This window comes from Vulpes vulpes, chromosome 10 (assembly GCF_048418805.1).
Source record: "Vulpes vulpes isolate BD-2025 chromosome 10, VulVul3, whole genome shotgun sequence".
NCBI classification, from domain to species: Eukaryota; Metazoa; Chordata; class Mammalia; order Carnivora; family Canidae; genus Vulpes; species Vulpes vulpes.
The window spans coordinates 44,863,241-44,875,655 of record NC_132789.1 but is presented as its reverse complement, the minus strand read 5'-3'; the positions used below and the strand labels follow the sequence as shown (position 1 = coordinate 44,875,655).

Genomic DNA, 12,415 nt, shown 5'->3' with positions numbered 1-12,415 from the left:
TTGGTTTCAGCTCAGGGTCATGAGATCAAGTCCTGCATCGAGCTCGCACTCAGCAGGCAGTCGGCTTAGGGTGCTCTCTACTCCTCTGTCTGCCCCTCTCCCTCCTCCCCGCCCCTCATGTGCACGTGCTCTCTTTTTCTCTCTCATAAATAATTGTTTTAAAAAATTACTATAATGAATTCAAACCATGGCCCTCCCTGGAAAAGAAGTTCCCCAGCTGTAGTCTCCCATTTCCTTTCACTCATAGCACCTGTCACAACATGCCATTTCCTATTTGGGTGATCATTTGTTATGTCTAACACCTTTCTTCTTTTCCTCATGCACACAAGACTGAAAGGACCATGCCCAGTAAGGACAGGGACCATATCTGTTTTCCCACGTCTGGACACTCAACACCTGGCACAGTCAACATAACCTAACAAAGGAGGCTATGGGTTCTGACAGCAGTCAGAAACAAACGTTATCTTGGCTCAAACAAGATATTTAATCTCTTCTAGTTTCAACTTCCTTGTCTATAAAATATATTATCTAACCCACAAGCCCATTATGAGGGGATAAATGATTTAATATAAATGCAGTCTGTAGCATGGTACCTTACAGATAAATCAAAAGTTAACCATGATTTACAACCAAAAAAAAAAAACCTAGCTTTTAATATTATTTTCATAATTATGGCACTTAATAAATATTCGTTGAGTGAATGATTCCTCGTGGAAGTTCTTAAACATTATACTTAAATAACAATGTTTATCTATTGGCACTTACAAAAAGAAGAGGAATTTAAAAGTATCTATATACACCCTCCTTCAACTTACCAAAAAGAACACCTAAGAATATAAATTTTTTTTTTTTTTTATGATAGTCACAGAGAGAGAGAGAGGCAGAGACACAGGCAGAGGGAGAAGCAGGCTCCATGCACCGAGAGCCCGACGTGGGACTCGATCCCGGGTCTCCAGGATCGCACCCCGGGCCAAAGGCAGGCGCCAAACCGCTGCGCCACCCAGGGATCCCCAACACCTAAGAATATAAAACTATCATTATTCAATCTCTGATATTTTTACCTTATCATTAATTCAATCTCTGATATTTTTCTAATATTGGTTAAATCTCCCGTCAGTTCCTTTTGATTCACAAAGTAATTGTTCCAACTCTTCACCACTAGTAAGTCAACCCTGCAAATTTCCTGCTCCCTGATATTTCCATTTCACCAAGAAAAAAAGAAACTAGAAATCCCTCAATCTCTGATTCCACCTTCACCATGCCTATAAATTGATCAGCAAACTGTCCTCTTATAAGAAAAAGCAACCTTCTTAACCATGACTAAAAGTGCTTGCATTTGGGGTCCCTCTCCCTCTCCCTTCTTTCAGCAAGCCATACCATTGGTGTGTTATCTCCAGCCTCTCACCACCTCCATGTCAGTTTTTTCTCCTCTCTGCTTATAAGGAACGTATTTCCTAAGGAACTACTACCCTCTTCTCTTTCCAACCAGCCAGAGAAAAAGCGCCTGATTATTTTTCTACTTCTTTCTATTCCCTCCCTAGCCCAATGCTGTCAGGCTACTGCTTCAACTGAAACGGGTTATTTTATTTTATTTTATTTTATTTTATTTTATTTATATAATTAAGTAATATCTATCTCCAATATGGAGCTCGAACTCACAACCCTAAGATCAAGACTCACATGCTCTTCCAACTGAGCCAGCCACACCCCCAACTGAAACTGTTGTAAAACTAGTCAATCACCTTGCAGCTACTTAACGCAATAAACATTTTTAGGTTTTATCTTACAAGGCTTCTCAGATTTATCTGACACTGCCAATGATTCCATTTCATTGTCTTCTGGTTCTTATACTTCCATTCATTACTTATGTCTTCATATCCTTCATTGATCTTTTATATTCAGCCCTAAAGTCAATGGTTCCAAAATTCAAGGGCATCTGAAGCCCTTTAAAGGTCCGGTTAAGACATAAATTGTTGGGCTTCAACCCCAGAGTTTCTAACTCAGTAGGTATGGAGCAGGGTCCAAGAATATAAATTTCTAACAAATTTTCAGGTAATGCTGAGGCTGCTGACTGGGGGGACGACCTTGAAGCCACTTTCTATTTTTAAAGATTTTATTTATTTCTTTATTCATGAGAGACACAGAGAGAGAAGCAAAGACACAGGCAGAGGGAGAAGCAGGCTCCATGCAGGGAGCCCGACGCAGGACTCGATCCCAGAACTCCAAGATCACACCCTGAGCCAATGGCAGGTGCTAAACAGCTGAGCCACCCAGGGATCCCACACTTTTTCTTTTTCTTTTTTTTAAGATTTTATTTCTTTATTCGTTAGAGACAGAGAGAGAAGCAGAGACACCAGCAGAGAGAGAAGCAGGCTCCTCACAGGGAGTCGATCCCAGGACCCCAGAATCATGCCCTGAGCCAAAGGCAGAAACTCAACCTCCTGAGCCACCCAGCCATCCCCTGAAGCCACTGTGAAGCCCTAAATTAATCCATTGCCCAGCTTTCTACCTTGAGCTCTTCTCTCTACTTTTGTTTCCTGAATGATCTCATCCACATTCATAACTTCAACTATCACCTATATAGGATTACCAGATTTAGCAAATAAAAATATAAAAGCTTAGCAAAATTTGAATTTCAGATAAACAACACTTTCTTAGTGTAAGTATGTCCTAAGTATTGCATGTAACCTACTCATATTAAAAAAAAAATTACTGCTAAAGGGCGTCTGGGTGGTACAGTTGGTTAGAAACTCTTGGTTTCTGGTCAGATTGTGATCTTGGGTCATGAGATCGAGCCCTGAGTTGGGCTCTGTGCTCAGTGTGGAGTCAGCTTGGGACTGTCTCCCTCCCCTCCCTCTCCTTCTGCCCCTCCCCCATACTCACATTTTCTCTTGCTCTCTCAACTAAATAAATAAATCTTCAAAAAAAAAAATCACTTAACTTGATAGTCAAATTTCCTGGGCATTCTATATTTTATCTAACACTAAACCTACAGATAGATTAACTTTCATATCTAAATACTATATCCAGGGGATCCCTGGGTGGCTCAGCGGTTTGGCACCTGCCTTCGGCCCAGGGCGTGATCCTAGAGTCCCGGGATCGAGTCCCATGTCAGGTTCCCTGTGTGGAGCCTGCTTCTCCCTCTGCCTGTGTCTGTGCCTCTCTCTCTATGTTTCTCATGAATAAATAAATAAAATCTTAAAAAAAAAAAAAAACTATTCTCTTCTCTTTTGTGTTGAAATACTCAACCACTAAACCTACCACAATTTCTCACGTCTCCATGACTTGGCACACAACTCAAGTGCCACCTGCCCCACGAAGACTTCCCTTCCTCTCTAGACTTAAGGATTCCTTTTCCTATGTTTCCAATGCACCCTATACATTTCCTGTTACAGTAACTACATAATACTGTGACTTTGTATCTGTACAGAGATGGCACAAAGCAACAGAAAGAATACAAGTTTGACCCCAGTGCCTATTCCAGCTGTTACTGCCTTTGAATTTGGTAAATTACCAACCTCTCCTTTCCTCAGTTCTCTCTGTTGTTGTTGTTGTTGTTGTTGTTTTTCAGTTCCCTCATTTCTATAATGGGGTAAAGATACTTGCCTCATATGGTTGTAGAATTTAAATGAGAATGCATAAAACATGCTTAGCATAGCTTTTGATGAGATGCACTCAATAACTAATTATCTCTTCTTCCTGTACCTCTCTTACACTATCAATTCCCTTGAGAGCAGAGGTCCTGTCTTTCCATCTTTGTAGCTCTTCTGAGAACAAAATAACTAACACAACTTAGACGCCGTATCTGGGTTAAGGGTTTGGGATCTTTTTTTTTTTTTTTTTTTTTTTTTTTTAGGGTTTGGGATCTTGAACCAGACTGCCTGCGTTCAAACCCTCACTCAACCACTGAGTGAGTTGTGTGACTTTTAACAAATGACTATCTGTGGCTCAGCATCTTCATGTATAAAGCAAGAAGAGTAACGGTATTTAACTCCTAGGGTCATGTGCATCAAATGGATTAATATAAGTAAACTACTTAAAACAATGTTGAACAAGAGCTATGAAATTTATGATAAGCAGCAATAAATACTCATTGAATAAATGACAGCTCAAATGTAATTTTAAATCCAGAAGACTATTAATAGAGGTATTCCCCACTTTTCAAAAGTTTGCATAATGCCACTTCACTTTTACAAAAGATTTACATATTATTAGCACCTGTTTTCACTAACAAAAAAAAAAAACTGAAGATTTTTGCTTTTATGAGAAAAGGCAAAAAGCGAAAATAGCCTTCAGCTTTGTTTTGTAGCATGCAGTTATAGAGGCAGCCTGAATCCTGAGAAGCAAGAAGTGAGAGCAGCACCACCAAGCTCCTTTCCCAGGAAGTACACTCAGTACCTCAGCATCAACCACCTCAGCTGCTATAGCTCTGAACTATGTGAGCATCAAAGTTTTATCTAGATTTATTTTGTGCATGTCAGTAAGATAGGTCCTAAGGCATCACAAAAGCCTAATCTAGGAATGCTCAAAATTTTTTCCAGAATAAATTAGTGGTAATCATTTCTTTTTTTTTTAAGATGTATTTTTTTTTTAATTTTTTTAATTTTTTTATTTATGATAGTCACACACGGGGGGGGGGGGGGGGGGGGGCAGAGACATAGGCAGAGGGAGAAGCAGGCTCCATGCACCGGGAGCCCGACGTGGGATTCGATCCTGGGTCTCCAGGATCGCGCCCTGGGCCAAAGGCAGGCGCCAAACCGCTGCGCCACCCAGGGATCCCAAGATTTATTTATTTATTCATGATAGACAAAGAGACAGAGACACAGGCAGAGGGAGAAGCAGGCTCCATGCTGGGAGCCCGACACAGGACTTGATCCCGGTACTCCAGGATCGCGCCCTGGGTGAAAGGCAGGCGCTAAACCACTGAGCCACCCAGGGATCCCCAATCATTTCATTTTAACACCATTGCGCCTACAAAATTCTCCTAGGAACATTACTTTCAGGAGTGGTGGGGCGGCAGGAGAAGGCTGCATATCAAAAAATATTAAGTATTACAAAGAGAACTGAGTTGGTCCCTATCTACTTAAATTTAAAATGTAAAAAAAAAATAAAATAAAATAAAATAAAATGTAAGCTGTTGGGGTGCCTGAGTGGCTCAGCCAGTTAAGCACCCAACTTGATTTTGGCTCAGGTTATGATCTCAGGGTCTTGGGCTCTGCATTCAGCAGGGAGTCTGCCTGTCCCTCTTCCCCTGCTCTGCCCCCTGCTCTCTCTTTCTCTTAGATAAATAAAATCTTTTTAAAAAAAGAAAAAAGTAAGCTGTTAGGCAGATTTTCATTATCACAATTTTGGCATTCAGAAAGAACATTCAACTCATAGCACAATATTTGTTAAATTTATATACTACAGACAAGGCATAATGAAAGAAAACTTGGATCTGGAATTTTTAAAAACTGGTTTTGTATCCCAAGTTTGCCTTGGGACCTTAGTGAAGCCCCTTCTTTCTTCAGGCCCAGTTTCTTCGTCATGAAATAAAGGCTCTTTTATTCCAGTTATCAAGCATGTACCTTGTGCCAGTCATTGCACTAGGAATCGAGGCTTCCAGACTCTGTATGAAAACAAAATTCATTGACCTGGAGATGCCACAGCAAAAGTGAAAGCAATATACAATACAAAAAAAAAAAAAAAGAATAATTAATTCTACCAGAGTGACTGACTGTATGCTATGTCTTAAAGAGGAGACAAATTTTTGCCACGCTGCCTAGTTCAGAATACCACAGGCAGAAGAAATGGCATGTGCAAAGGTGAGGAAACCAAACTCAACAGAATATGACTTCGAGTAAAACGCAGATAGTTTGCAGGTAAAGAGATTCAAAAAGGTGAGAAGGATGACCAATGATACTGAAGACAGAAACAAAGGCTGGAAACATAGATAGTTTGGAGGTTACACTACAAAGTTCATGCTTCATCATGCATGAGGAGGTTGGGTCTTTAAAGGTAGTGATGGCATCAGATCTGTGGAGGTACAATAGCATCATTACACAGGGTTTTGCTGGGGATAGTGACTGAAGGTAAAGGGATGAGTAGGAAATTGTAATAAAAGTTAAAATGAGGGATCCCTGGGTGGCGCAGCGGTTTGGCGCCTGCCTTTGGCCCAGGGCGCGATCCTGGAGACCCGGGATCGAGTCCCACGTCAGGCTCCCGGTGCATGGAGCCTGCTTCTCCCTCCGCCTGTGTCTCTGCCTCTCTCTCTCTCTCTCTCTCTCTCTCTCTCTGTGACTATCATAAATAAATAAAAATTAAAAAAAAAAAAAAAGTTAAAATGAGAAAAAATGACATAGGAACGAAAAGGAAGAGTCAGTAAAAAAAAAATACTTCAAAGGTAGAATCCACAAAACTTGGCACACAAATGGTTACTTCTGGAAGAAGAGTAAGAATTTAGTATCTAGGGGGAAAATAAACGTCATAGATGCCACGCCTCACCCCCACCCCACATTCTATACACAGTGTCTCAGATGCCTTCTCAGCACAGCACTCTAGGGAGACAAAATCTGTTTGGCATCCCTGTTCTGAAATAACATTGCCTTTGAGATGGAATGAGAAATAAAATATTAGCATTATTATTTATTATTGTTAGTATAATTCGTATTTTTAATATCATTGGTTTGCTTATGCAGTAACTGAAGATATCAAGCAAAAGAACTGTGCAAAAACAAAAAAACAAAAAAAACATCATTCTTCACCAAAACAAATAACCAATGTCTTTATACTGATCTCCACATATTTCCAAGCTCGGTCCCTAAGGGTACCTAGGTGATCTTTCTGAGTATGTTTATCTTATTCTCCCACTTAAAATCCTGCAATCTCTTCCCATTGCTCTCTTCCCACGGGGTCTTCCCAGAGAGACCAAAATTCATAAAAAGGTCCTAAAGTCCTGCATGATCTGGCCTCAAACTACCTACAGAGCCTCATTCTAGAAGATAACAGGCTTTGAAGTCTGACTACCTGGATCTGAATATACTCTGCCACTTATGAGCTATGATCCCTGGTAAACTGCTTGACTTCTTTGCACTTTGGTTGCCTCATCTGTAACATGGAGATAATGCAGTTGTGAGAATGGTGCCTGGCATAGTCTAAGCACATATAAATATCAGTAAGTTAATATTTATAATATATGTCTTTATGATAGAATATATACAAGTTGATACATAAATACTACCTATTAGTGTTGTTATGATCAACATTACCGTCATCACCATTTGCATATGTTTTCTGTTCCAAGGCTCACTGGTCTTGCAGTTCTTCAAAAGAACCGTGCATCTAACGTAGGGCTTCCCTATATGCAGATTGCTCTGTCTGGAACACTCTCCACGCCTTTGCCTAGTCAACTCATTCTTCATAATTCGGCTTTCGCATCCTTCCCTCATGGAAGCCTTCCCTAGCCAACCTCTGCCCCCAACCAAAACTAGGTCAGAGTCCCCATTTTAGGTTTTTCTTGCAGAGCACTTGTCATAGTTTGTAATTATATATATTATTTGATCAATTACTTGTATAATGTCTATCACCCTTACTAACCTATAAGCTCAATGAGGAGAGGGACTAAACTGACTCCTCAGTCTTCTGGAATAGAACAGACCACAGATACAGAATAAAAGGAAACTACTGTCAGATACAAGAGAAATTTAAAAAAAAAAAGTACCAAGTATAGAAAAATGGTAATACGTAGTAGTTTTTACAAAAAGAAATACACAGTTTCCGAGATCTTTTCTCACTTAAAGAAATCTGATTTACTCATCTAATGGGGGGAAAAAAACAGTTTGGGTTGTTTGTTTCAACATACAAGTCAGAAATTGCCTAACTAAAAATCTGAATTCACCAGGTAGAAAAGAATAAAAAAATTTTTTTTAAAAAAATGGAATGCTTACTTGAGCATTGTCAGGTTCTTCTTTAATTTTGTCCAGAAGCTCCTGCTGCGGTGCCATTGCTTTGCCACATTCACCATCCAATGGCTCTTTCATTCTAATTTTTTATGTAAAGGAATTCCCCAGCCTTAAACTAATAGACTTCTTCTTGGTAAAGGACAGGTGGACTCCTAAAATACAACATAAAGCATTGGCACTCGGGTTTATTCTTTTTTTTTTTTTCTCCTTCACGTTTATCTATATTAAAAGCTTTGTGTTGAGCACAAGGCTTCAAAGTTGAGCCTTTGAAAAACAAGGCTTCTGGGGCCAGGACTAATTCTGTCCTCCCCCCTTCCTGCCTTCTGCTCTTTTAATAAGTTATCTTCACAAGAGAAAAGTCTTGGGGGGGGGGGGGCACCCAGGCAGCTCGATCAGTTAAGCACCCAACTCTTGACTTTTGGTTCAGGTCAATGAACTCAGGATCCTGGGATGGAGCCTCCCACTCGGACTCCACAGGCTGGGTGCTGGGTGCAGAGCCTGCTTAAGATCAAGAGTCCCTCTCCCTCCACCCGCCCCCCCCCCCACTCCCTCTGTAAAATTATGAAATGAAATGAAATGAAATGAAATAAAAAATAAAATAAAATGAAGTAAATAAAATAAAATAAAATAAATAAAACGAAATAAAACGAAATAAAACAAAATAAAATGAAATAAAATAAATAAAATAAAGTAAATAAAATAAATAAAATATAAAATAAAATAAAATAAAATAAAATAAAATAAAATAAAATAAATAAAATAAAATAAAATAAAAAATAGAAGTTAAAATAAAACAAGGAAAGTCTTCTGGAAGTAGTCCCTGCGTCCCCAGTAACTTTACAAACACTCGGGTCTATCAAATGTTGCAGTTACGTGGGGGTGGGGGGTGAGACCGGCTGGCCAGGACGCGGGAAGAAGTCATCAAGCACTTGGAGGAGAGGACTCAGAAGCACAGTTTCTGACCCGTTCAGCTTCCACTTCTCCCAGTGGGGCGCCCAGCACGCTCCCCACCCCCACCCCGAGCTCGGCCTTTCCTGGGGGCCTCCCCAAGGGCCCCATGTCAGGCCCCAACGACGGCCGAGCTCCAGATACGGCTCGCAGGTGAACAGGGAGGCCCCTGTTTAAAGCGGTCCTGCCCCTTCTGAGGTCTCAGGGGTCTCCGGGGTCTCAGGGGTCTCCGGAGTCCTGGGATCTCAGGGGTCCAGGGAGCTCCAGGGTCTCAGGGTCTCCGAGGTCTCCGGGCCGGGGGGTGGGGGGGTTTCCCGGGGTCTCCGGGGTCTCGGGGATCTCTAGAGTATCGGGGGTCCCGGAGTCTCGGGGGTCTCCCGGGTCCCAGGCGCGGTGTCCGGGGTCTCAAGGGTCTCCCGGGGTCTCGGGGGTCTCCAGGGTCCCGGGGTCTCGGAAGTCTCCCGGGGTCTCGGCGATCTCCGGGGTCTCGGGGGTCTCCCGAGGTCTCCGGGGTCTCCCGAGATCTCGGGGGTCTCCGAGGTCTCGGGGGTCTCCGGGGGTCTCCGGGGTCTCGGAAGTCTCCCGGGGTCTCCGAGGTCTCGGGGATCTCCGGGGTCTCGGGGGTCTCCCGAGGTCTCCGGGGTCTCTCCAAGGTCTCGGGGGTCTCCGAGGTCTCCGGGGTCTCCGGGTCTCCCGAGGTCTCCGAGGTCTCCGGGGTCTCGGGGTCTCCGGGTCTCCTGAGGTCTCCGGGGTCTGGGGGGTCTCCCGGGTCTCCGGGGTCTCGGGGGTCACTAGGGTCCCCGGCCGTCCAGCCCGAGCCGCAGGGCGCCCCCAGAGCCATCTTTACCCTCGTCTTTACCGCCGGGCCGGGCGTGCAAATGGGCACCTGGCGGGGGAACCTGCGGGGAACGGGAGGACGACTTCGGGCCGCTCGCCGCGGTCACGGCGACCCCGGGCGCTCATCCCTGCTCCCGGGGCCGCTTCGCTCCGAAGTGTCGCCCGCGCCGACCAGCCCCGTGCCCGCCGCCGCCGCAGGCAGAGCGGGCAGGGCGGGCAGGGCGGGCGCCCCGCAAGCCCCTGTCACCGCGTCCCCGCCGCGCTCCCGGCGCCGCCCCCGCCCGGGGGGCCGCCTCGTCACGTGGCGCGCCCGCCGCCCCGCCCCGCCCCGCCGCCGCCGCGCTCACCTTCGGGTCGCCTCCCTGCTCCCGCGGAGCCCCGGCTGGGTCGCGGGGTGGGGTGAGGAGCCGGGGCCCGAACCCACAGCTCCGCGCGCCGGGCACGGGGGTGATGCTCTCTTACTGCACTTGTTCCGCCTGGGCCATCGGGACGCAACGCGGGGCCAACCGCGCATGCGCAGCCCTGTCTCCGCCCTCCTTTTCCCGTCATGCTCTGGGCCTGAGCCGAGGAGATCTTCCCAGGATTCCTCTCTCCTCAGTGATGGCTGACTTCTTAAAGAGACCAAGACCCGAGGATGAAAAGGTAGCAAATAGGCTTTGTGGGGGAGGGGAGGGGGGGGACAAAACAAAGTTGGGGGCACTGCAAATACTCTGCACAGTTTTTGTTTTTGTTTTTGTTTTTCTCTGCACAATTTTGCACAAAGATGGCCTCCTAAGAGAGCGTAAGAATAAATAATGGCTATTTGTTAAGCCAAGGGCTCATGACTCCTTGACCTCCATCAATCCACTTAGTCCTCACTGCAGCCCCAAGAGGTACGAATTTTTATCTCACATATAAATGTAAACAGATTAACTTGGTCGAAGTCAAGATTTGTTGCTTTTTTTTTTTTTGCATTCAGAATTATTATTTTTGATTGGTGACTGCTGCATAATATTCTGCTTTATGAATATGCGACAATTAGTCTGCCGTTGATGTACCTTGGAGTTGTTTCTTTTTTTTTTTTTTTTTTTTTTTTTGAGTTGTTTCCAGGTTGCAGTTGACTAGCAATTATGCTGCTGTGACCTTTCCTGCCCCTTGTTGCACAGATGCTGGGTGTAGGCCTTGCTTGTTACATACATATGAGACTTAAGGGGATGATGTCAAGCAATTCCGCACCCCCACCAGCCATCGGTGAGAGACCCAGCTGCCCCACATCCTCACCTGTAAGGACCACTGTACATCTTTTCAATTTTAACCTTTCGGGGGGGTGGGGGGCGGGGATAGTGGTATCTCATTGTGGAGTTTGTTTCTTTGGATTTGGGGTGGTTTGTTTTTGTTTTGGGGGGTTTTTTTAAGATTTTTTTTTTCATTTTTATTTATTTATGATAGTCACAGAGAGAGAGAGAGAGAGAGAGAGGCAGAGACACAGGCAGAGAGAGAAGCAGGCTCCATGCACCGGGAGCCCGACGTGGGATTCGATACCGGGTCTCCAGGATCGCGCCCTGGGCCAAAGGCAGGTGCTAAACCGCTGTGCCACCCAGGGATCCCAAGATTTTATTTTTAATTAATCTCCGCCACCAACATGGGGCCCAAAATCAGCACCTGGGTGTCAAGAGTCTCTCTCTTCAGTGGCCAAGCCAACCAGGTGCCCCTCATTGTGGTTTTAATGTGGATTTCCCAGATGTCTAATAGGGTTGAGCCATTTTTTTTATGTTTCTCGATAACCTGGACATTCTCTTTTATAAAGTGCCTATTTAAGGGTCTCATCCACTTTTGTATGGGGTTGTCTGTCATTTTATTATGGACACGTATTCTAGATATGAGTCCTTTGTTGAGATAATCTATGCGGTGTAAAGATCTTCTCCCACTCAGCAGCCAGCACTTCCACTTGATTACTGGTTGGGGTCTTTAACGAACATAAAAGACCTTTATGGGTGGTGCTTCTTGTGTCCTGCTAAGAAATATTTTCCTACCAACAGTGCTGATTAATTGTTAGGATTGTTATTACTTTGTCCTCATTTAGCTCTGCAATCCACTTGAAGTTGAGTTTTGTGTATGGTGTGAAAGTCAGGTTTCATTTTTTACACGTAAATGTTAAATTGACTAAGAACTATTTTTTTTAAGATCTTATTTATTTACTCATGAGAGAGAGAGGCAGAGACACGGGCAGAAGGAGAAGCAGGCTCCATGCAGGAGCACAACGTGGAACTGGATCCCGGGACCCCAGGGTCACGCCCTGGGCTGAAGGTGGCGCTAAACCGCTGAGCCACCCGGGCTGCCCGACTAAGAACTATTTTTGAAAGTTTGTCCTTTCCCCTATTGCTCTGCACTGTCACCCTTGCATAAACAAGTTATCTATAAATGTGTGGTTTTGTTTCAGGACTATGCAATCTATTCATTTTGTCTCTCTTTGTGGAAATGTCACATTGTCTTAATTTCTGTAACAGCTTTACAGGAAATCTTGATATCTGGTAGAAAAAAAGTCTTCCTTCCCATTATGATCTTCAAAATTGTCTTGGCTTTTCTTGGTCCTTTGCATATCCATATAAATGTTATTTTTTAAGGATTTTATTTTTAAATAATCTCTACACCCAATGTGAGGCTCAAACTCAGAACTCCAAGATCAAAGAGTCCCCTGACTGAGCCAGCCA

At 44.1% G+C, this 12,415-nt stretch overlaps 1 protein-coding gene and 1 long non-coding RNA gene across 13 annotated transcripts in view; one reads left to right on the top strand and one right to left on the bottom strand.

Annotated features, from left to right (window-relative positions):
• Positions 1-10,290, bottom strand: part of ZMYM6 (zinc finger MYM-type containing 6) — a 40,426-nt gene extending 30,136 nt beyond the window's left edge. For 2 of the 12 annotated variants that reach the window (XM_072723890.1, XM_025991783.2), the window contains exons 1-2: positions 9,736-9,984; positions 7,926-8,092 (exon numbers count right to left, since the gene is read on the bottom strand). Coding sequence is in view for 4 of the 12 variants with exons in the window: in XM_025991783.2 (XP_025847568.1) it covers positions 7,926-8,018 (93 nt within the window). In the remaining 8 variants the exon portion in view is untranslated. Of the gene's footprint in view, positions 1-7,925; positions 8,093-9,735; positions 9,985-10,072 lie in introns of those variants that run through there. The other 10 variants (XM_025991784.2, XM_072723894.1, XM_072723895.1 and 7 more) reach the window with 10 other exon arrangements.
• Positions 10,283-10,967, top strand: LOC140594189 (uncharacterized). The gene is made up of 3 exons (XR_011994787.1): positions 10,283-10,367; positions 10,489-10,597; positions 10,871-10,967. It is a non-coding gene; the product is annotated as an uncharacterized lncRNA (long non-coding RNA).
• The last annotated feature ends 1,448 nt before the right edge of the window (positions 10,968-12,415 follow it).